The sequence below is a fragment of the Psammomys obesus genome, unplaced genomic scaffold (genome assembly GCF_907164565.1).
Source record: "Psammomys obesus unplaced genomic scaffold, mPsaObe1.curated_primary_1811, whole genome shotgun sequence".
Lineage (NCBI taxonomy): Eukaryota > Metazoa > Chordata > Mammalia > Rodentia > Muridae > Psammomys > Psammomys obesus.
Genome location: NW_026596120.1, coordinates 17,853,747 through 17,879,699, shown reverse-complemented (window position 1 = coordinate 17,879,699; position 25,953 = coordinate 17,853,747). Strand labels below are relative to the sequence as shown.

Genomic DNA, 25,953 nt, shown 5'->3' with positions numbered 1-25,953 from the left:
CTTCTTCTTCTTCTTCTTCTTCTTCTTCTTCTTCTTCTTCTTCTTCTCTTCTTCATATATATATATATATATATTCCAAGATCCAAAACCAGGAAATCTTGCAGCCCCCTTTTAGGCTGGGTCTTCCTACATCAATTAAAGCACCCAGGACAGTTTGCAGGCCAATATGATCTCATTTAGACCCTTCCCAGGTGATTCTATGTTGTCAAGTTGACAATCAAAACTAACCATCACATTCTAACACCCTCAACTTTCAGACAACAAAAAAGCTGACATGAACTAGTGCTGAAGAGGGATGGATATGTGGTGCTGGGCTCCAGGAAGAGTCAGGAGGCCCAGGGCAGCACACTTATTGTTCAGAAAAGGCTTGTCCACAGGAAATTTGCCAATCTATATGAGCCCTGATGCCAAAGACTGCTCAAAAGACTTGGATTCCACTACCTAGAACCTGCTTGAACATTGAAGTTCCTCATGTCTTAGCTACATCTTAGCCTGGTTTGCTCTGCAGTATCCACTCTGGGTTCATCTCAGTGACATGAAGGCTGTTCATGAAGAAATACCTGGAGACCAGAGACTGTTGTGCAAGTGCCAAGGAGCTTAAGGCCAGTCCTGACAAAGTTTTCCTCAGTCTGTTCACACCATGCTGCCACTGAATTTTTTTTCTTTTGGTTTTTCGAGACAGTATTTCTCCGTGTAGCCTTGGCTGTCCCAGACTTGTCTCGTAGACCAGGCTGGCCTGAAATTCACAGAGATCCATCTGCCTCTGCCTCTCTGATTGCTGGGATTACAGGCGTGCACTACTGCACCGGTTGTGCCATGAAATTTTTTTGCAACAGTTTTATATTGGGCTGTGATTAACCTGAAAGGCTCTCTCCTAGAATGCCAAATAGAGAGCAAGGAAAATTCCTGAAAGTCCCCAGCTTTCAAGCTTTGACATAACTCATTTGTTTTCATCTGTGAGGGACAGTAAGGAGCATCAAGTCAGACTTCATGGTACCTTCTTCCTCTTTTCTGGTGAAAATTATCCATTTCTTTCTTGCTTTCCCTGAAAATCCTTGTGTCCTATTTTCCTACTAGAGACAAGTAATTTTTTCCTCTTCAGTGGGAGAAAATGGTAAGTCAATGCTTCTACTCCATGTGCAGAACTTGTATATTTTAAGAAAAAGACAAACCAATGTGTCTGTTTCTGTCATTTTTTTTCTTTTTCTTTTTCTCCTTGTAATAGACTAACTTGCCATTTATTAAGGATCGCCAGTGTTCACATGCAATACTGTGGGTATTATTAACACTACACTGAATCCTATTAGCAGCTACCTCTCAGGCAGGCAGAATTATCTTTGTTTCCCAGATGGGGAAACTAAAGCAAATAAGCAAAGTAAGTACAAGGAATTATACTTGAGTTTGGCTTGAGTTCAAAGCCAAACTTCCTTTCATGCTCTTATTGCTCTATTGTAAGTTTTATTTGCAAAACAAAGCAAACTTAAAATTTAACAGAAATAAGAATCAACAGTTTTAGAATGTTCTGGGCTAACTTGTAACTTGGTATACGAAAAGTGTATGTCAATTGTAAATATTTGTGTAAATCTTCAATTTTAATCACTAAAGTCTTCCTCCTTCATAAGGAGTGAAGAAAAAGAGCTTGAACCACTGCAGAAAAAGTCACAGATAAATCCAGAGCTATCACTTAATTTTTGTTGTTTTTTGAAATAGGGTCTGATGTAAACAAGGCTAACTTTGAGCTCCTGATCCCCTCCCGAGCACTGGGAGTACAGGCATGCGTCACTGTGACCACCTCTCTTTTTTCTTTCTTTTTATTTTTTTTTTAAGAATTATTATGTATACAACGTTCTGCCTGCATGTAGGCCTGTGCACCGTGCACCAGGAGAGAGCACTAGATTTCATTATAGATAGTTGTGAGCCACCATGTATTTGCTGGGAATTGAACTCAGGTCCTCTAGAAGAGCAAGCAGTGCTCTTAACCTTTGAGCCATCTCTCCAGCCCATTTTTTTTAAATTTAATTTTATTTTACATGCATTAGTATGAAGGTGTTGAATCTCTTGGAAGTGGAGTTACAGACACTTGTGAGCTGCCATGTGGATGCTGGGAATTGAACCCAGGTCCTTTGGAAAAGCAGAGAATACTCTTAACCACTGAGCCATCTCTCCAGGCCCTTCTTTCTATTATTCAAGACAGGGTTTTCTGTGTAGACTTAGCTGTCCTGTGTTTGATCTGATGCTGGTCTGATGCTGGCCCTCAAGATCTGGTTACACCTGTCCTTGTTGTGAAAACCTCCCTAAGACATTATATCTGATTGGTTAATTAAAGGCCTATACCTGGGCAGGGCAGAATGGGGTAGGTGTGCTAAAGTTCCCGGGCTTCTGGGACAGGAGACAGGCAGATGGAAAGAGAGAAGGAAGAGGATGCCATCATGGGTTAGTGTGGAAAAGGAATCAGGCAAGCTTGGAGGAAGGATCCCAAAAACTGGTATGGAAAGGTCCAGATGAAAAATAAAAGCAAGTTTTATAAGACTATGGATGGAAGATAGCTCAGATGAGGATGATTAAGGAGAATGGCATTGGATGGGGGCTGGGAGATAGATGATGAGGATATTGAGATAGGAATATCTGCCTGGCCGAAGGTAAATAAGGCAATTATAAAATCTAACTGGTATCTACGTCTTATTACTTGTGATAGCAGGTTAGATAACACTAGGGCTAATAATAAACATATAACCCAACACTTTTTTTTTATTTACTGCAACAGTCCTGGAACTAGCTCTGTAGACCAGGCTGGCCTTGAACTCACAAAGATTCACCTGCCTCTGCCTCCCAAGTTCTGGGCTTAACGGCTTGTGCCACCACCACCCAGCTATAAACAGCTATTAATGTTTGTATATTCAGGAATGTGAACTACCAAAGTACATAACATTTTCATATTTAAATTTTTATGAAAACTAATATGAATTTAACTCTTCATTTGACACTGTGTGAGGACAAGAGATAACTGTACTCTGTAATCAAAACCTGCACTTAGCACAGAGCCTGGAGAGATGGCTCATGGTTAAGAGTGCTTGCTTCTTCTCTTCCAGACAACCTGAGTTCGATTCCCAATACCTGGCAGCTCACAAATGTCTGTAACTCCAGTTTCAGATGTTCTGACATCCTCCTCTGGTAGGCAAACACTCATACACATAAAATAAAAATAAATTAAAAAAAATAAAAATCTACCCAAGCACATTTAAAGAATTGATAAATTACTGTCTAAAGCTCATACAAGTTTTTGTTTTCCTAAGAAGGATTTATCATTTTTTATGCCAATGCAAACCACTCATCTATACCTATTTCATTTTTTCAATATCCCTTACTCACAAACTATTTTACTCTAGCCTTTCTAGAATGTTTATCTCTCTATTTTAAAATACTATAACTTTCTAACATTTGCATCTCTTCATGCAGAGAGAAGCAGAAGCAGCCTCAGGTTACTTGAGAGGTTTCTTTCCAGCATTCAACACAGTCTCTGGTAGCTTGACAACAGGCATGGAGTAGCAGGAAAATAGAAATGATACCTCACTTTGATAGTGTTATTTTATAAATCTATTGGCTGCTCTTCTTGTTACTAGGAGAGAAAAAAAATTATAGCAACCTAATTTCAGTTATGCCTTTTTAGATAATAAAGGTAAAACAATAGATCATTGTCAGAAAAAAAAAATCTCAAATGCAAGCCCATTAATGATTGCTAGAAAAAATAAAGCTTTAATGCTATCTTTCACGTTTTTATTCATTTATATCACATGCCTCGGTCTCTCCCATATTTGCAGGTTCATTCTCCTCTGCCAGTCCTGTGGTGCTAGGTGTTCTAGGTAGATCATGTTTGTCAGTCAGAGGCCCTCACCTTCTCACTTTATCACTCTCTTGTCCTGGCTGGTGTCAGTAATGGTTTTAATTTCAAACAGAGGCTCACTTTAAACCTCTGATATCTGTCCTGTAAAACCCAGACAAGAATATCCAGCTGTGATCTGTAGGCTGCAGGAAAGAGAATTAGGTCTAGCATGGGCTTTTAAAACCTCAAAGACCAAACACAGTAAGACACTTCCTCTAACAAATCCACAGCTACTCCAACAAAGCCACACCTCCTGGTCCTTCTCAAACAGTGCCACTCCCCGATGACTAAGCATTCAAATATAAGAGCCAATGGGGGCCATTCTATTCAAACCAACACACTGAGTGAACACCTACTGGAAACTTTGAAACTAAGATCATCAGAGTCATCAAAAGGAAGCTTTAACTGCCTTTCCAGATAAGGTCATATTCCTGTCACAGGCTCTGAGAAAACCAAGTACCTTCCCATCAAAGCAGTGATGGCATAGCATAATGCTAAAATCACCTGAGTCATTTATTTAGTTGATCATGGCCTTCCTTCCTGACTATAATTGCCTCAAGAAATAGAATTAGGTCTATCTTTGTTTGCCCAAGTAGTCTCAAAGCTGGGCATACTACAGAACTTTCTGTGTGTTTGTGTGTGTAAGTTGGGGGGAGGGGGGAGTCAGAGGACAAGTCTGTGGAATCAGCTCTTTCCTTATACCTTTATTTAGGTCTGAGAATCAAACTGAGGTCATCAGGCTTGACTCAATATATATATTCAACCACATGGGTACAGAGGGCTAGCTTTAAAGGGAAGCTGATTTTGCTGGGTGTGGTGACTCAATCCCAGTGCTCGAGAGGCAGAGGTGGGAGGATCTCTGTAAGTTCAAGGCCAGCCTGGTCTACATAGTGTGGTTCAGGACAGCCAGCGTTATATAGTGAGACCCTGTCCCAAAAGACAAAATGAGTAAATAATAACAAAAAGAAGCTGATTTAATAACAGGGGGAAAAACCCATGACCTTTTTTATTCATTCAATATTTACTCAGCACCTACTGTCTGTTAGACACTTGAATTCAAGCAGAAAATGAAGCCACCTGCTCTTATGGTATTCACAATCTAACTGTGATAGCAATAAACAAGCACAACCTATAATACAATAAAAGATTTAGCAGGTAAGGTGCAGTAACCAAAAGAAAATCATTCACCATGTCCTCTATTTATTTGGCATTATGGGCAACTAAGAACAGAATAGTTTTTAGTACACTATCTGATGGTTATATTCTACTTAAACTTAAACTGGAGAGATGTTCTTTCAGAGAACCAAGCCTAATTCCCAGCACCCACATGGCAGCTCACAGATGCCTGTAATTCCAGTTTCCAAGGGATACAACATCCTCTTGAGCCTCCTTGGGCAACAGGCATGCACATGATGCATGGACATACATGCAAGCAAAACACTCAAACACATGAAAAAAAATCTGAAATTTTTATTTGTGTGACAGGAATGGCATGTGTCACTCATAGCACTCAGAAGCGATGGCAAAGGATCATGAGTTCCAGACCACCTGGGCTTCATGGCAAGACCGTACATCAAAAAATAAAACCAAACAAACCAAAAAAGGCATACAATGTTTATTCTACTTATGTGGCAATGACTACTGGTGCAAAACCCAGAAACAATGAAACAATATGACCCACCAGTTAAAAGAATTCCCAGCATTGAGGATGCACCTCAATGTAGAGAGCTTGCCTTATACACATCTATCTCCAGAACTGAGAAACAACAACAAAACTCCAAACAAAACCTCCTGCCAGCCCATCGTTCTCTCTAGAAACCCAACCTGCAGCTGCCGCTCTACAATCTTGGGATACTGTTTATAGCATTTCTGTTTGTAATGTACTTTTAATACAGAAATCCTCTTTTCTGTTCCCAAAAAAAAAAAAAATAGTTCTGAAATATGCATGAATATTTTAAACTCAAAACATGTAAAAACAACTGTCATCTATAAAAAGCAAAAACCTGTCTAATCTTATGCTAGTCATACTGGGCAAACTTGACAAAATACTCTTCAAACAATTAAACACAAAAACTAAAGATAAGACACAAAGACTAGAAAACTGGAGCTTGGTGTAAGACTGTAATCTGATGCACTCAAAAAATTAAAAATCTATTTAGGCTACCAACAGAATTCAAAGGCAGCCTGCGCAACTTAACAAGACACTGTCTCAATATGAAGTACAGGCCCCACGTCAGACAGCTCAGTAGATGGAGGCAGTTGCCACCATGCCTGACAACCTGAGTTCGACCCTGATAGGAGAGAACTGACTCTCATGGGTTAGCCTCTAACCTCCTTGTAGAAGACCTGGGATTCTTCCCCAGACTAAACGAACAAATATGAGTCAAAACAATAAAAGTACGAAATTCTCAGAGCTGTTATCTCACCCTGTACAGCCTGCTCAAATATGGTTAGATTTATTGTATGTATTTTATGTGGGCTGAGTGAACTCTGCATGTGCACTGGTGTATGCAGATGGCAGAAGAGGATGTCAGATCTGGAGGTGGAGTTACAGGTGGTTGTGAGCCACAATATGGGTGCTAAGATTCAAATCTGAGTCCTTTGGGAGAACAGTAAGAGCTCTTAACCACTGTGTCGTCTCTCCAGCCCTGCTCAGATGCTTTTTGTTAGTTATAACTTTTCTTATCATTTATTTGTTTTTTGTTTTTTGTGTATGTGCATGTGTGGATGTCAGAAGACAACTTGCAGGACTGAGCTCTCTCCTTCCACCATGTGGGTTTCTCGGGACTGAACTTGGGTCTTGAGGTTTGGCAGCAAGCCACACTTACCAAGCCATCTCCTCAGTCTCTGGTCCCTAGTTACATTGTTGGTGTTTTTGCTTGTTTGTTTGTTTGTGACAGGGTTTCTCTGTGTAGACTTCACTGTTCTGGACTTGCTTTGTAGACTAGGCTGGCCTTAAACTCCCAAAGATCCGCCTGCCTCTGCCTCCCTGGATGCTGAGATTACAGAAGTGTGCCATGGTACCCAGCTCCTAGTTACATTTTTAAAAGCCTTATTGTGAACAAATATTATGCCAGATCTTTTCTTCTTTCTTTCTTTCTTTCCTTTCTTTCCTTTCTTTCTTTTCTTTCTTTCTTTCTTTCTTTCTTTCTTCTTTCTTTCAAGACAGTCTCTCTCTCCGTAGCCCTAGCTGTCCTAGAACTCACTACATATACCAGGTGGCCTCATACTCACAGAGCTCCACCTACCTCTGCCTCCCTAATGATAGGATTAAAGGTGCATGCACCACCTGGCTTGCCAACCATTTTACAGTTATTGCTACACATACTCCTCACATCTCTTTTTTCATCCAATTCTGAAGCAGAGGAGACTGAAACTCAGATAATTGCCTTTTAAAACTGATTTATCTGACTCATCTAAATCTCACAACTGAGGGAAAGTAAAGATATTATTAAATTAAATACTCATATAGATATGTGGGTCTTTGTTCTTGTTTTTGAGACAAGGTTTCTCTGTGTAGCTCTGGCTGTCCTAGAACTCTCTGTTTTAGTGCTGTGATTAAAGGTGTGAACCACCATACCTGGCTACATTTTATATTTTTAAATAAGAATAAATTCTGCTATTCTGTTATTCTAATTAGAAATTAGAAATTAAATTAAATTAAGCAAATTAAAATGCCCCCAGCTTCTGCTGCTCTTGCAGGATTAGAAGCTCTTACAGAGAGGAAAGGCTCCTGTTGCCTAGTGTTCTGGCCCGAGCAGAGTAAGATCTGCTCAACTAAAGCAGCTTATCAGAGCAATGGGTCTGCACCTCCTACGGCATCACTGCCCCTCTTCTTCAAGCTAGGTCACTGTGGCTGTGCTTCGGAAGTCAGTCTTTTGACCCCAGAAGTGGTCGTTGCCAGGGTTGCTGCCCACTTCTAACTTGGCTGCAGGACAGCGCAGGACAGGTCCATACTGGGAAGATTGCACACCACCACCATAACACACACTGCAGAGGAACTGACCCAAGCCAAGCCAGTCTCAGTTCTTTCCTGGAACAGATCAAGCGGGGAGCAAAAAAAGCTTGCTCTCCAGCTTGAATCAGAAACTACAAAAAGTACTGCGGAGCAAATGGAAATCTTCCACAAGGGAGTGAAAGGTCATAAATGTTTATCACAGAAAGAAAATGCAGTTATAGCATCACCAAGGCAGTAAGAGCACCCAGAGGAAAGACCAGTAACACGCCTAATGCAGTAGTCCTAATAGGACATGAAAAAAACAGTTACCAAGAACAGAAGAACATAAAATAATCGTTTGATGTTTCCTTTTTCAGACACTGTCCTAAGAAAAACTTTTGTTATCATATCTCTTTAAAAAAAAAATTCCAAAATGCCAGGAGTTTGGTTAGATGGTTAAGTACTTGCAAAGCATGCAGAAGGTCCTGGGTTCAACTCCTAGAACACTTTTTATTCATACAGTGAGTATTTGCCAACTATCTAGAAAGCAGTATGACAAAAGTGGTTTTGAGTATGAAATCTAAGGCCTCAGCATGGGTTCAAATCCCAGAACCACCTCAAATACTTGCAGACTTTGGGGAATAGAGTGTATTGTCGATGTGGACAAGGCTATGCCATGGACCAATGACATAGACCCATGGGAAACTGGCAAAGCCTTTCCCACCCATGCCAGGCTCAGAACTAGCAAAGCCTTTCTCTGGTCCAAGTGTGAATGTTGACATTGTGTACAAATACAAGTTCATGAACAACTGGACCAGTGTGTGTAAAAACTAGTAACTGCAGCCTGGGACTGCCAGCTGTCTCCTCCCCATTGTGCTGTACTTAAATTAACACTGAGGTTCAGGTTGCTGCAGCCCCAGAGTGTGACAGCACAGCCACCTCAGCTTTGTGTCCCTGTTCTTCTTCACTCCTTCTCCACCCCTAGTTAGGTCAGGGTGCCAAGCTGTGCAGCCTGCAGAAGCAGACCTTGAACAAGTTATTTAACCTCTGAGTCTCAATTTCCTCATCTATAAAAACAGGATAATAATAGCACCTACCCTTCTACGGTTGTTGCTTGGCAGAAAAAGGACCTTTGAACTGGTTGATTTATTTGAAAAAAAAAAAAAAAAAAAAAAAAAAAAAAAAAAAAAAAAAAAAAAACAGCTCAGGGAGAAGAGGGAAATAAGAGGTAGAAGGCAGCTTCTAGGCATAAAAGAAGGCATATACCAAGGAGGGGAAAAGAAAAAGATAAGCTTCACTCATGACTTTTGTCCTCTCCAAACTCACATTCCCACAGTTGGCTGAATGTCAGCTGGAATTCTAGCCCTGAGAGCTGGCCCTGCAATTCAACAAGTCCAGAATAGAACTAATCAGCTTTACAACCTCTGATTCTCTGGGTCCCTACATCTGGGGCAGTCATATCAAAGTCTCCTACCACTCCTCAGAGCCTCCTAAATGCACGGTGGAGACAGAACACTCTTCAGAACCTACATATAGAACCTGGCTGGTCAGGGCAGAAGCAAGGTGTAGTAAGGGCTAGAGGTTACGTCAGAAATGGCAAAAACACCGACTCTAGGAACAAATTTTTTTGTTGTTGTTCTATTTAGCAGTCTCCAAATAATCATTTTCTGTTGTATGGTGAAGACCAACTCTTGAGGGAGAATCCAGGAGAATGACTCTTGTTGGCTACATCCATTCCCTTCTGGCTACTGGTATTTTGCTGATCCCAACCCTGCTTTGTTTGCTTTGATTTTTATTCATTTTATGTGTATAGATGTTTTGTCTGCATATATGTCTGTGTACTACAAATGTGCCTGGAGTTCCAGAATTTAAAAAGTACAGACAAGAGGTAGCCTGGGCTACCTGTGACACAATCTCAAACAAACGAACAAATAAAAATAGAGCTGGGAATTATAGCACAGGCCTATAATCACAGTGCTTAAGAGGAAAGACACGGAAATCACCTACAAGTTCTCCATAACAAGTGCAGTCTAAGCCTGCCAGGACCTGTCTCAGAAAATAAAACAAAAAATATACTGGGAGTGTAGTTCAGTGGAAAAGTACATGCTTAGTGTGTGTCAGACTTGGGATTCAATTTCCAACATAAAACAAAGCAAAAGAAGAACAAAAGACTGAAGTTAGGTGGCTGTGAATTCAGAATATAAAGACAGATCTATGTCTTTCTTTTATGTAAGTCAATATTCAGTGAATTTAATTAGCTCAAACCAATCATCAGGATCAGGTAATAAACATGTAAGGACCTACTAAATATTTACTGTTTGTTTTGGTTTTTCGAGACAAGGTTTCTCTGTGTAAGAGATGTATTTACTTTCTAGGCAGACTTGGAGGCCTATAATCCCACCACTAAGGAGGGCTAAGAACAGTCTGAGTTGCAGAGTAAAACTGTCTTTAAAAAAATTTGTAAGTACATACATATATAAACTGGACCTTGAAAACTGACAGGCTCAACATTCTTGCCCACACTCTAATCGTTCAATTTAGGTTCTAATCATTTCACAGTGTGAGTGAGTACAAGGTGGTCTCCCAGCCTCCACACCGTTTCTGACAGGCTGTCCATACTGCTTGCCCAAACAGTACAAACAGGAGGGTGTCCTCCCTTCATAACGCTTTTCAATTTGTCCCCAACTGCTAGCAGCACTTCCAAAACTAGTTTGGACACAAAACTGTTTTAAATTAATAGTATGCCAGGCGGTAATCATAGTCCCTCCTAAATGCTTAGGTTAGAGCACAAAAGAAAAAAAAAAAAAAAAAGCCTCACTAATGTTTTAAAATTTATGTAAGTCTATAATAAAAAAATAAGGAAAAAATAAGCCATTTTAATTTTCTTAAGAATAAATTTTCAGTTGGGCAGTGGCGGCATACGCCTTTAATCCCAGCACTTGGGAGGCAGAGGCCAGCAGATTTCTAAATTAGAGGCCCGCCTGGTTTACAAAGCTAGTTCTGGGACAGCCAGGACTACACAAAGAAAACATGTCTCGAAAAACAAGAGAAACAAATGAACAAAAGAATAAATTTTGACAGGTATGGTGGAAATTTTTTTGAAAAACAAAAAATACATTTCCATGTGGCTCAGCAATCAAAAGCGCTTGTTGTTCTTTACAGGGGCCCCATGCTCAATTCCCAACACCCCATGAACATTCACAACCATCCTGTAACTTCAATGTCAGGGAATCTCATAACTTCTTCTAGCCTCTACAGGCTTGCATGCATGAAAACGTGGTATACACACATACATTCAAGCAAAACACACATATACATAATAAAAATAAATCTTATGTATGTATGTATGTATTTTGGTTTTTCATGTAGCCCTGATTGTCCTGGAATTCATACTGATCTGCCTACCTCTGTCTCCTGAGTGACAGGGTTAAAGGTGTGTGCCACTACTGCCTAGCTTATAAAAATAAATTTACTTTCTAGGCAGACTCTGAGTTCAAGGCCAGCTTGATCTACAGAGCTAGTTCCAGGGCTACACAGAGAAACCTAAAAAAAAAAAAAAAAAGACCTAAATTTAAAAAAATTTTTTTAATAAAATTAAAAAAATTATACCAGGTATGGTGGCACATACCTTTAATCCCAGCATTCAGAAGAAAGAGGCAGGTGGATCTCTGTGAGTTTGAGGATAGCCTGGTCTACACAGTGAGTTCCAGACCAGCATTGGCTACAGTGATATGCCATTTCAAGAGATAAAATAAGTAAAAATAAAATTTCACATATTGTGTAATTAAAGCCCGAGACACACCATGCACTAGTAATTCAAAGGAAATGACACAGCAAGCTAGTTAGTAAATCTGAATCACTCAGTTACATGCAGGGCCTAGGCACGTGTGTATTCACGGTGCCTCAGTCTTCTTAACTTCCAGATGGTATGAATACATAGAATGACTTCATTCACATCAGTCAATCAGACTTTAACATTTTTCCTAACTTCCATCACACACTGACACGCCCTCGCTCCAGTGGGTGGAGACTAACCTGGAACCTGCTAAATGCACACTGTGTGGCAGCTGCTTTTCACACCCAGTTGTGCAGACAAGAGCTCAGCAGTACACTGCCGGGCATTTGTAAAAACCAGAGATTATATATCATCTTTTTTTGCTTCCTAAGGGGAAAGATAAATTGTTAAAACAAGCACAAAAAAAAAAAAAAAATTCCATGTCAGTAGTTCTTAACTTTCTTAACAATCACAATTATCTAGGAACCTGAGTTTATCTTTTTTCCAGGTTCCCCTTTAAACCATGAATTAATTGCTTTGTTGCTGTTGTTTAGGGTTTTGAGACAGGCTCTCTGTGTGTAGCCCTGGCTGTCCTAGAACTCCCTGTGTAGACTAGGCTAACTTCAAACCCATGGCGATCCACCTGCTGAGATTAAAGGCATGCACCATCATGTCTGACTTTTTTTTTTTTTAAGCTTCAAAACTGAAAATCACTGCTATCAATTAGAAAGGGAAGAAAAGAGTGAAAGCTGTAAGTATAAGCCAGTCTTCTGTAACTATATCTTGGTCAAGGCAATTTTAACATTATATAGAAAAGTAATTCTTGGTCTTTTGATAAGGAGTGGTTATAATCCTAGTACTTGAGAGGTAGAAGCAAGAGGAGCTTGAGATCAACTAGCCTACACAATAAATTCCAAACCAGCCAGAGCTACATAGTTTTAAAAGTCTATTTTAAAAACAAAATCAAACAAACAAACAAAACAACACAACAGAAAAGGAGTGTGATGACACTCACCTCTAATCCAAGCAGTCAGGAGGCAGAGGCAGGAGGACCTCTGAGTTCAAGGCCAGCCTGGGCTACAGAGCTAGTTCCAGGGCTACACAGAGAAACCTAAAAAAAAAAAAAAGAGAGAGAGGAAGGAAGGAAGGAAGGAAGGAAGGAAGGAAGGAAGGAAGGAAGGGAAAAGAAAAGAAAGAAAAGAAAAGAAAAAAGCAAACAAACAAACAGTAACAAAAAAACAGAAACCAAGGGGGAGTCTGGGAAATCCCTCAGTGAAGCACAGCCACTCAAGCCTCCATGTTTTCGCTCCAGAACCACACAGTCAGGTATGGTTGCTCATGCTTCAAGTTCTCTGGCTCGCTCTCTCAGCGAGTCCCAGAGCTCAGTGGGAAACAGTCTCAAAAAAAAAAAGGTAAAAGGCCCTGGGGGACACCACCAGAAGCCTCCAAATGCATGCACAGAAATCCATGCGTGTGCACTCACAACACATGCGAGCACACATTCACTGACACATACACATAAGAGATAGAAAACAAGCCGGGCACCGTTAGTCCACACTTGGGAGGCAGAGGAAGGTGGACAACTGTGAGTTTGAGACCAGCCAGGTCTACAGATTGAGATCATGAGCAGTCAAGCCTGTCTCAAAAAAAGAAAAAGTTAAAAACAATTGGGGGGGGGGGGGCTGGAGACATGGCTCAGAGGTTGAAGAGCACCAACTGCTCTTCCAGAGGTCCTGAGTTCAATTCCCAGCATCCACATGGTGGCTCACAACCATCTATAATGAGATCTGGTGCCTCTTCTGGCACACAGACCTACATGCAGGCAGAACACTGTATACATTAAAAAAAAAAAAAAAAAAAAAAAAAAAAGTCACTGCCCTCTCCCCAGCCCTCCTTGTCAGTCTCTTGATGATTCTTTCCTACTCAAGCACACTCAGAGCATGATTTAATACTGGAGCTTTGTGCTGCTAAAACAAAACAAAACCCTGCACTCATGGATGCTTGGGGGTTTCAGACACTTTTTTGGTGAGATCGGAAGCATAGCATGGAACGCATAATTTTAGGCAGACAAGCTAACCCCTAGTCTATAAAATACACTGCACTCTTTCAAGGCCATCTCTGATTTCTCAGCAACTTCGGAACTGGGCTACACGACCTCCCCCCAACAAAACAACAATGGGGTCGAGCACCTTTAAATAGTGGTGGCAGTATCTGCAGCCCAGGTTTCTGGGCTGTTAGGCTGGCCTGGCCCATGGCTGAGCGGCCCTCGTGAAGAATGGCATCCACAGCCAGGGGGCCTGAGCTTGCCTGTTTAAATTCCTCACCTACTTCATGGCGCCGAGTGGTGTGGGAGTGAGCGTGCTCAACGTTTTCCTGAAGTCTCACCACCATGGAAGGTTTCAAAGACCCGAGTTCATTGCAAACACCCATCTCCACATTATGACCAAGCCCTTTCCCTGGGGAAACAGTAACCATTCCCTCCTCTTCCTTAACCCTCAGGTAAATCCGTTTCTGACCGGATATGAGGACAAACAAGGGAGCCTAGACCATCACCTAGGCAACAGGGTCACGGTACTGGTGTGGACGTTACTCTGCATGTGAGCCAGAAAGGTGTAAGGGACGTTAAACTCCTGGGGTTTTTGTTTTGTTTGTGTTTGGTTTTGTCTCAAATGATAACTACCATAATTATTCCCACCCTTTTATTCGTGGCAGGAGATATCTTAAACAAGAAACGAAGTTAAAACACAAGCGAACAACCGTGTGCAGTGGTGCGCGCTGTAATTCCAGCTTTTGCGAGGCAAAGGCAGGCGGATCTCCGTAAGGGAAGCCAGCCTAGTCTACAGAGTGAGTTTCAGGACAGCCAAGCCTGCCTCTCTGCCTCTGTTGGGATTAAAGACGTGCGCCCAGTGTATTTTTTTTTTTTTAACTTTTAAACAAGTTTATGTAAAGAGGTTTGACTGGAAGAGAAAACTAGAGCTCATTTTTATAATAATTTACCCCAACTCAGGACAAATTAAAAAAAAAAAAAAGCCACAAAATTGTCCTTGCTTTTACAATGATAAATGACATGTGAACGCGTTTTGTAAGAATTTTTTTTGGTTGAAAAAAATTATTTACTGGAATATAAAAAGACTTGACTGAGCACTCCACTAATAGAAAAGGAAGAGATTTTCAGAGAACTGGTATTTTTCTCCATATCATCTCCATTTGAAGTCAACCAAACACAACACTGACCATTTAAAAAGAAAAATAAAAAGTGGCGAGCCAGTAAGATGGCTCAGCAGGTATAACAACAACAACAACAACAACAGGCAGGTGATGGGGTCGAGCACTTTTAATCCCAGCACTCAGGAGGCAGAAGCAGGAAGAAAAAAAAATATATTTTAAACCCTGGAAAAAGCTAGACATGGTGTCATGCACTTTAATCCCAGCTCTCAGAAGGCAAATCTCTGTGAGTTCAAGGCTAGCCTGGTCTACATAGAAAGTTCCAGCACAGCCAGACCTATTGGTAATAACTGAGGCTTTTTGCTGCTAAATTATTAGTAAGAAATTGTCTCAGAAGAGAAAACACACACACAAACCTAAACAGCTGTGTGTGTAGTAGCACATGCCTATAATCCCAGTATTTGGGAGTCAGAAACAGGTAGATCAGGAATTCAATGCTAGCCTAGGATACATGAGACAGGTTTCAAGCAAAACAAAAAACAAAAACCCTGAATTGAATGAATGAATGTTTCTCCGACTAGAATAGACCAAACGCTGTGAACACTACTCTCTGGTATCCATCTTCTTAGCTTACAACTGGTCTCCAATTTAAGAATTGTTACAGGGACTAGACAGATGGCTCAGCAGTTAAGAGCACTTACTGTTCTTGCAGAAGACAGAAATTTGAGGGGGCTGGAGAGATGGCTCAGAGGTTAAGAACACTGACTGCTCTTCCAAAGGTCCTAAGTTCAATTCCCAGCAACCATATGGTGGCTCACAACCATCTATAATGAGATCTGGTGTTCTCTTCTGGTGTGCAGGTGTACATGCTGGCAGGATATATGTATACATAATAAATAGATAAATTTTTAAAAAAATTTGATTCCTAGCACTCATATACCACCTCACAACCCTCTGTAACGTCAGTGCCAGGGGTTCTAATGCCCTCTTTTGGCCTCCTCTGGTACTGCATGAATGTTGTACACATACATACACAGGTCAAACACCCATACACAAAAAATAAAAATAATATAAAATATAAACACCAAATGGGGGGCTGGGAATATAATTTGGTGGTATGACACCTGGCTGGCATGCATGAGGCCCTGAGTTCAATACCCAGCACTGAAAACAACAGTAACTCCCCCTACCGAAGTATACTCAATATAATCCAAGGCTACCTCATCAGTGTTAGCATCAAACTCAAAGGTATCATGACGCTGAATCTCCACTGTCAACTTGACTGGACTGGAAGCACCTACAAGACAACTCTGGCATGTCCTTTCCAGAGGGGCTTAACTAATGAGAGAGGATTTTCTCTAAATAGAGGCAGAGGAATAAAAAGTCTAAGGTTCCAAAGTGTAAAAAAGGGAAAAGGGGAAAGTCAAATAGGCACCAGCACTGTTTTCTTCCTGCTTTCTGACTGGACACGTGAGCTGTACCGTCATTATGGTGATGGCTGTACCCTTGGGCTGTGGGCTGGAATAAACTCTTCCTCCCTACATAGCTTTTGTCAGGGGTTGGTCACAGCAATGAAAAAGGAGCTAGTCAGTGATGGCCCACGACAAGAGTGCCCTTACCTCAGATGACAACTACACCTGGCACTCACAAAGCCACCAAAATCTGCTTCAGTTACATATAAACTCTGGGGTTTTTGCAGGACCCTTCAAAGACTGATAGTCACAAAAATGTAAATAAGTAAAAATAATACTAACTTTATAATTAGGATGCTTTGTGTTCTTTCAATAAAGAATCCAAGTCAAATGCCACAGAGGAGGAAATGGCAGCCAGTCCTGAAAATACCTGATAAGCTAGGGTCAGATGGAAGTGGAGGAGGACCTCCCCTAGCAGTGAACTTGGAAAGGGGCAGGAGAGAGATGAGGGGCGGGGGTGGGATTGGGAAGAAATGAAGGAGGGGGCTACAGCTGGGATACAAAGTAAATAACCTGTGATTAATATAAAAAATAAAAATTAATAATAAAAAAAGAATCCAAGTCAAGATTAGCCAAATGAAGAGACACAACAACTGGGAGAGGCCCAAACACAAGCTTCTGTACTCTTTCTACCAAGCTTCTGTACTCTTTCTGTTCTCTTTCTATGTTGGAGGCACATCACCCTCCAACATATCACATGTTCATCAAGGAGGAAGAACTAGAAAATTTTATATTCGGAGTTTTTACTGGGTTGTCAATAACTCTTTACTGACTCAATACCTTTGTGCTAGCCACAATTAGACCACCTAAGCTAGCTGGTAACACACACTTGTTATTTCAGCATGTAGGCTATAGCAGGAAGTTCATAAGTTTGAGGCCAGCCTGGGTTATATACTGAGCTCATTCCAGGATTGCAGACCAACCTGAACTATATAAAGGTAGATGCTCACAGAAAAAAGAAAAAAAAAATAGAGAGAGAGTTTAGCAATGGTGGAGGTGAGGCTGTCTTTTAAAACATGAGTTCTCACCTAATCACATGGCTGGTCTTTCTTATAACACCAACCCAGATAGGACCCAAGAACTCAAGAACATTGAACACACCCATAATCATGAAGAATATTCACAACTTCAAAAGCTTCAAGAATTTTCTTCAGGGCTGGAGAAATGGCTCAGAGGGTAAGAGTACCAAGTGCTCTTCCAAAGGTCCTAAGTTCAATTCCCAGCAACCACATGGTGGCTCACAACCATCTATAGTGAGATCTGGTGCTCTCTTCTGGCATGAAGCTGTACATGCAAGCATAACAATGTATACATAATAAATCTTTTTTTTTTTTTAAAGAATTTTCTTCAAAAGAAAAAAAAGGAAGAAAAAAAAGAGAGAGTGAGTGCATACCTCATGTACCTCATGAGAAAGAGGTATCCTCTTAATGCATAAAACATTAAGAGATAAGAATGAAGCTCAGGGGCTGGAGAGATGGCTCAGGGGTTAAGAGCGCTGGCTGTTCTTCCAAAGGTCCTGAGTTTAATTCCCAGCAACCACATGGTGGCTCACAACCATGTAAGATAAGATCTGGTGCCCTCTTCTGGAGTGCTGATGTACATGCAGGCAGAACACTGTATACATAATAAATAAATAAATAAATCTTAAAAAAAAAAAAAAAAAGAATGAAGCTCAAGGCCAGGCACAGTGGCACACATCTTTAATCCCAGCGCTTGGAAGGCAAAGGCAGATGGATCTCTGGAGTTTGAAGCCAGCCTGGTCTACAACGCAAGTTCCAGCAGGACAGACAGGTCTGTTACACAGAGAAACCCTGTCTTAAAACCACCCCCACCCTACTCCCTAAAAAAAAAGAATGTAGCTCAGTTGGTAGAGTACTTGCCTAGGTGAATGAGGACCAAGGTTTGGTGTCCAGTAAAGCACAACCTAGGAAGCGTGGAGCACACCCCTATTCCAGGCTTTTGGGAAGTGGAGCACGGAGAGTCAGGAGTTAAAGTCCTTCTCACCTACCTAGTAAGTTTGAGGACTACATGAGATTCCCCAAAACAAAACAAAACAGACATAAAAGCTGAGCAGAGAGTTGGGCAGGTAAAATACTTGCTGTAGTTGCTGTGCACATGAGGACTGGTGTTCAATCACCAGACTCTATGTAGAAAAGCCAGGCCTAGTGGTAGACACTTGTAATTGTAGCACCAAAAAGGCAGAGACAGATAAATGGACAGGTAAGCAGACAGCTCCTGAAGAATGACAAGTGGTTGAGCTCTGTCTTCCACAAATGGGTGCAATGAGCACACACACATGCACACTCATACACAAAAACCAAAGAAAATCACTAGGAAAACTGGGGCTCAGGGCTGAGCTAAGGAGGCTGACACAGTTAGATTCATTTAAGTTCAGGAGCTTTCTTTCAGCCGGGGCAACATGAAGAGATATCAGAGATCTTTACGGAGATAACCAAGGCCAAGCCGGAGAGATGCTCGCAGTCAAGAGTATGCTCTTCCACTCCTGTAGAGCTCAGCACCCGTCCACTATCAGGACACTCACGAGCTGCTGCAACTGCAGCTCTAGAGATCCACTGCCACTGGCCTCTGTGGGTATGTGCAGTCATGTGCATCATAATTACAAATAATAAAATAAAGTTAAAAGGTATCCAAAGACTAGTAATGTTCAATCATTTTACTACGTCCTATCCCCTATTTTGGAAGAGGATCTTGTAATGCAGCCCTAGACAGCCTAGAACTCGCTATGTAGACCTAACTGGCCTCATTATTTATGAAACTCTTTGACTCTGCCTCCCAGTGCTGAGATTATACGTGTGCATCACCACATCCATTGTGAGCCATTTTTAAAATCTGGTGTGCACTGAAATTAAGCAAACTCAGAATCATCTGAAGATTTAAACAAAAGAACTCTGCAACACTGCCAAGTAGATAATGTATCTGCAGGGGCGCTGGACACTGGACACTTGGATCGGAAACAGCAAGACAAATCACCTACTTATTAATGGTCATGGAACCAACAAACATGAAGCCTCAATAACCTTCCCCCAAAGCACAAAACCCACAAAACAAAAACATGGAAAACCAGGTGTGGTAGCTCATGACTGTAATCCAAGCACTCAGGAAATAGGGACAGGAGGATCCCACTTCAGGGTCGTCTTTGGCTACACAGTAAGTTCAAGGCCAACCTAGGCTTACATGAGACCCTCTCTCAACTATAAATGAATGAATGAATTAATTAATTAAATTAAAATAGGGAAGGTGTGGCCTTCTATGTTTTTTCAGAAGACTTATAGTTCAGATATTGCATGCAGGTCTTCAGCACATTTTGAGGGATCTTTTTGTGTAAAATGATCTCACATTTTTACATGGCAGTACCCACTTGCTTGAATTATTCAAAATATTTTTAAAGCGTCTACTTCTGTAGCCAGGTTGATCTTAAACTCACAATCCTGTGTTGAGTGCTGGGATTACAAGTGTTCCTCATCACTTTTGGCTTCTCAGCACTTATGAACAAGCCTGAGGACCTGAATTCAACCCATTGGACCCATATGGTGGGAATAGAGAACTAACTCCCTACAGTTGTTCCCTGACCTTCACAGGCCAGCCACGGCGTGTGTGTGTGTGTGTGTGTGTGTGTGTGTGTGTGTGTGTGTGTATGTGTGTGCGCGCGCGCGCACACGCACGGGACAGAGTTTAATGGCAGTGAGTTCAAGGACATCCTGGTCTACACAGCATGCTCTAGGACAGCCAGAGCTATATAGTGAGAACCATCTAAGGAAAAAAGTGGTTTGGGACGTATTTCTTCCCTGAAGCCTTTCCTACTCAAAAAGTTCTTTTTCACTTTTCCTTAATAAATCTATTTCCTATAATCTACATTTGAGTTGCTTAAAGAAAAAAAAAAAAAAAAAAGAAGCTGGGCAACGGTGGTGCACCCCATTAATCTTAGCACTTGGTAGACAGGGGTTGGCAAGCCAGCCTGGTCTACAAAGCGAATTTGGAACAGCCGAGGCTACACAGAGAAACAATGTCTAGAAAAACCAAAACCTTCAGGCCTGCCTGCACTCAGTTGCCAAGCCCTGTCTGTAAGGAAAACAAAGGGGATGGGGGCTGGATATTTCTGGGTATATACTAAAGAGTAATGAAAATACACACTTACAAAGGTAAACATGCAGCAGAGTTTAGAGCAGCACATTCACTACAAAGTAGAAACATTCACTACATTCATTACAAAGTAGAAACACCTAAATGACCATAAACTGATAATGTAGTGTGACATATCCAAATAATGGAACAAATGCAATACTGGAATGCAAACCAGGAACAGAAGGCCAAGCACACTGACAATCCAGGAAAGCGAAAGAGGGTAGATCACTTACTCAGGAGTCAAGAGTTTGCAATCAACCTAGGCAACACAGCAGACCACCACCACCACCACATCCCAAAAAAAAAAAAAAAAAAAAAAAAAAGGGAAAAAAGAAAAGAAAAAGAAAAAACCAAGGGCGACATTTAATGATAACTATCACCACCATTCAACCACAGGATTTAAAAAATCCAAGTAGAAGACCTGCAATCTTCACTATTATACTCTGAAGGGAGGGGTGTAGCTCACATGGCTGGTGAGGTGGCTCAGTGCTTAAGGCCACTGCTGCTCCTCCAGAGGACCCTGTTTCAATTCCCAGCACCCACATGGTGGCTCACAATCACCTGTATGTAACTTCAGCTCCAGGCGACCCAGATCTCCATTACAGCAGGCGAGACGGTATACATACAAACACATACTCAGAAATAAACCTGCAGGTGCTGGGCGTGGGATACACACTTTTAATCCCAGCACCACTCAGGAGGCAGAAGCAGGCAGATTTCATGAGGTCAAGACCAAGTTGGTCTAGGCCATCCAAGGCTACATAGTTAGTCCTTGTCTCAAAAAAAAAAAAAAAAGATTAATTAAAACAAATAAAAATTTAAAAAAGAGGCTAACTCTACTGTTAATAATGCATAAGTGGAAGCAAACAAGGAAATGAAATTGCTATTTGACATCTTAAGTCAAATAAACAGAATATTACTTGCCTACTTCCCCACCACCAACACGCTAAACAAGGTATTGATTATGCACACCAATTTGATTCAAATGTTGTAGCCAGATACAATTTTTAAAATTTAAATTCCTAATTTGTAAGAGGTTATACAGAAGAGGAGAAAGAGGAGGAGGAAGAAGAGGGAGAAGGAGGAAGAAGAGAGAGGAGGAGGAAGAGGAAGAAGAGCATAATTAACCGAGCAGGGATGAAATGGCCTAACTGTAATTTCCTTTAAATACGTTAGCAAAGGGAGAGGGGGAAAATATATAGGTGAAACATCGGTGAAAAATATTGACAACTGTTGAATGTGAGTGACACAATTCAAGGGGGGGGGGGTCAGCTCATCTTTCCTCTCTCAAATGTTTGCTTACAAGGTTTTCACTGAGCCAGAGGCCGGAAGATCGCCACAAGTTCGAGGCCAGCTTAAACTACCTACTGAGTTCCTGTTTAATCTAAGGCTACGAACTTCGTCTTCAAAAAAAGAAAGAAAAACAGTTTTCAGCAGTAGCTCTTCCAAAACTGAATTCTTTGCAAATGAAGTTACCATCCTGCTTGTTCGGGTGCGGGTGCTCTAGCCCTCGGAAAGGGAGCAGGCTGTGGGGTCTAAGGCAGAGGCAAAGCGGCTTCTGGCGGGACCGACACTCAAGCTCCGCGCCACCACGCGGACCAAAGAACGCGCACGCTTCATTCAGGGCTGAAGCTGACAAATCACTCTCCGGGAACGCTCGGGCTCAGAGAACCGCGGAGCTCAATTTGGAATCGGCACACGCCGGAGCACCCGAGCAGCTCGGCGGGGAGAGCCCTCGGGTCTCGGCCCAGGGCAGGGCCGGGCGCCGGGCCCCCGGGCTCCGTCCCCGGACCCTCCGCTCGGTGCCCACGTCGCACCTCGGCCTCGCCCCGCCCGCCTACCTTCAAGCTCCAGTTCGTCCGAGTCGGTGTCGCTCTCCTCGTTGTCCTCCTCGGCGGTGGCCGAGCCGACGACCTCCTGCTCCTGAAAGGCTGTCGCGGGGGTGATGACCGTGTCCGAATCCTGGGCGCGGGCCTCGCGTAGGCATGTGAAGTACTCCACCGCGAAGTCGATGAGATCGGGCGGCTGCCGCCGCAGCACCTCCACGGTGTAGCCCTGCAGCAGCTCCGTGAGCCCCGGCGGGATCTGGATGTGGCTCATGCCGGCGACGGCCGAGGGGACCGGCGGGTCGGGGGCGCCGGCCGCCGCAACCTGCACGCTCCCTCACGCCGGCCTGTCACTCGGCGCCCGCGGTCTCCCGCGCGGCCCGCCTCGGCCTTCCTCGCGTCGCGCCTTCTTTCGGCCCCGGTTGGCGGTGGTTGTGGGGGCCGCGCGACCCTTCCGCTAACAAGCCAGCCTGGCGCCGCCGCTGCTGTCACCCGGCCGCAGCCGCCGCCGCCGCCGCCGCGGGGACCGACGGTCTGGCGAGCTGGACGGGCGCGGTAGGCGCCTGGGTTGTGACGCACGCGGCCGCGGGCGTGCGCGTTCCCGCCGAGAGCTGGCCCACAGCGCGCGTGCGCCGCTGAGCCGCCGGCCCTCGGAGCAGCCCATGGCCAAGGTGCGGGAGGCCCCGGACATGAGGAAAGACAGGTCCAGCTGCGGGGCAGAGGCAGGCCGGTCGGTGCGCCTTGCCTGGTCACAAAGACCTTTCCCTTATGCTTTCGGAACACACCGAGAGCCTCTTAACGGAGCGCCGGGGACCCTGACACGACACAGGACCACCTCACCTTGATCCCTGCTCTAGTGGAGGACCAGAGGGTTTACTCTAGGGAATGCCGTTAATGCTAACCCCAACTACTGAACAGGACTCGCCCAGAGGAAGATCTGGAGGGAAGTCGGCTGAGAACACAGTGCAGCAAAAACAAAGACCCGGTCAAGTCAGGACCACTTGACTGACAGGTGCGACTCCGAGGTCCTAAGGAGTCTAGTAGGAGGTCGTGAGACGTCAAAAGGGAAGGCTTTGTAGGAAGTGAAAGTTTCAGTGAGATAGGCGTTTGGGAGCCTCGGGCAGACAATGACCCAGAAAGGTCTCGCTCAGCCAATTGTGGACAGTGAGAAAAGGGAGTAAGGCCTGGAGCTGGGCAGACCTTTAGGCTAGTTCCTCTTTTTCGACACTTCCAATCCTGGTCCTCAGGTCTAAACTTGCACGCCTCCTTCCCCACTCACAACCCTGGGCCTTGAGCCACACCATTCGGTGAAGTTGAGCAGACCACAGGCACTGGGAAGAGGGCAGAGGTGAATCAGAGAGGCCAGGCTGTTACCCAACTTGCTCCCTCCTGTCAGCAAACTTGAATAGAGCAAAAGAAGTTACAAGCCTTCCTGGGATATCTAGCCAAAGACCCAGTGAGAACACAGCCCTTCCCCTCCCTCCCAGAACCAGCAAGCAACTGATTAGCTGCCGATGTGGGAGGGAACCTGAAGGGTATCCCGAGGAGCGGTTAAACACCACCTGGTAATTACCCACTATTAATTAAGATCTTCAGTAGCACCGCCCATATAGGCTTGGCACAAATCCAAGACCTCAGTGCTGCTGGGATCTGAGCTGCCTGCAGTGACAGGGGAATGCCTTAATGAGGTACTCAGTGGTGAGGCCAGCCCAGGCCCTAGGCTAGGTAGATCTGCGAGGCCCTGAATATGGTCCTTAACCCCACAGAGAAATGTTGGATGTTGAGTGGTGGCGAAGCAATGTCCAAGTGTTGCCTGTGCACTCATGGCATAGAGATTGAATGAATGAATGAGTGAGTGAACGAATGAATGATAAATTCCAGCAACTACAACAAAAAAGGCAGAGGCTGCTCTTCTGACTTCATATTCATAACATGTATCCTTTCCTTCAAAGCCTTGTTTCTAATCACAGAACGAGAACAGGGAGACCTCACTAAAGACAGGTAGCCAGGGGATGGGCATGGCAGCAAATGCTTGTAATCCCAGCTGCAAAGTGAGTTCAAGTCTAGCCTGGGTTACATGAGACCATTTCAAAAAAGAGCCAGGCATGGTGGCACCAAAAAAAAAAAAAAAAAGTGGATATTGGCTGCTTGGCTGTCCTGAGCTCCCTTTGTAGACTAGGCTGGACTTGAGCTCACAAAGATCCTCCTGCCTCTGCCTCCCAGAGTTCTGGGATTACAAGTGTGAACCTGGCCAGACTAATTCTTATAAGTTTTCCAGGATTCATACCCTGCCATTAGAACCCAGAAAATGTGGGTATGGCTCCCATTGCAACATAATACCTAGGGAATTGCCTCTCTTCAGGCAATCCCACAGCCAACCTTTTGGAAAGGTAGATTCACAAGCCCAAGCCCTAGTCTCCTCACAGTATCAGGTCTTGTATGTTTTAAATGGAGCACAAGCATATATGAAGAGCTAGAACACTGGCCTCAGTTACAAAATAGAGGAGAGAAAAGCTGTTGACAGAGCTGATGTGGACAGGGTCTCCCGGTGCACTGAAAGCCTACTGGCCTCTGCCAGCAGTCTGGGTTTCCTGACTTGTTCACAGATGCAGCACAGCTCAACCACCTGGATCTGTCCAGCAGACAGAGGGCACCCTGACCTAGTTTAGCAGCACATTAACTTGCAGTCCCCATTACTCAGGAGAATGAAGCAGGGGAAACACTCTTGTGCAGTTTGAGGCCAGCCTGGGCGATGCAGAGAGAGCTCTGTCCTTAAAAAGAAAAAGAAAGGAAGGAATAAACAAAAAGAAAGAGAGAGAGAGAGAAAGAAAGGAAGGAACAGAAAAAAAGAGGGCAGGTTGGGGCTGGAGAGATGTCTCAGCGGTTAAGAGCCCTGTTGCTCTCACAGAGGATCTGGGTTGGATTTCCAGCAGCCACGTAGCAGCTGACAACCATTCATAACTCCAGTTCCAGGGGATCCACAGAGGCTGCAGATCTCTGCAGACACACATGGTGCATATACAGGCATGGAGGCAAAACACTCAAACATATAAATAAATCTTAAAAACAGGTGTTTTGAAGAGAGGCCAGGGTGTAACCCAGTGACAGAGGTTGTACTTTAGTACCAAGCCTAAGTGGGTTCAACACCAGGAGCAACAACAAAAGGCCTGAAGTGAACAGAAATTAGACACCCTACAGCTGCTCCTTATCTGTCTCCACGTATCAGACTCACAGTGAAGTTAGACAGCTTGTAGGTCCAACCTGACCACCTCCACTATCCTTCAATAATGAGAAGAGTAGCAAGGGCTACCATGAATGCCCATTTCCACTAAAAAGCCTTGTAACAAAAGAGAACACCAGGGACCTGAGCCCTGCATCTTCAACCTTTGTCCTGAATCCATCCTGCATTCATGCCTGTCCAGCGACACCACTGACTGTTACCATGGCAACCAAACCCACCACAGCCAGTGCTGACAAACAGCTGCTAAGAACAAGTGACAGTGGTGGGTGGAAAAAGCCTAGAGCAGAAACCTTCAGGAGCAAGAGCAATCCAGCAGATGAGGCCCCTCACTCTACGGTGTCTTCCTCACAACCCCTATACTAATGAACGTCTTGCACAGACCACCAGCAGCCACACCACAGATAGAGACAGGAACACAGTGAGGCTAATTCTCAAAGGTGTTTACAACCTCGGATTCGGAGTTTGCACAGGTGGGGCACATGCTGTTTAGCCCAACGGCAGGGAGGGTCTTATG

The 25,953-nt window shown here is 43.5% G+C and overlaps 1 protein-coding gene across 1 annotated transcript in view; it reads right to left on the bottom strand.

The window, feature by feature from the left end:
* Positions 1–22,745, bottom strand: part of Prkar2a (protein kinase cAMP-dependent type II regulatory subunit alpha) — a 65,442-nt gene extending 42,697 nt beyond the window's left edge. The window contains exon 1 of the mRNA XM_055629929.1: positions 22,214–22,745. Within this exon, the coding sequence (XP_055485904.1) occupies positions 22,214–22,472 (259 nt within the window). The 5' untranslated portion in view covers positions 22,473–22,745. The remainder of the gene's footprint in view (positions 1–22,213) is intronic.
* Between the last annotated feature and the right edge of the window lie 3,208 nt (positions 22,746–25,953).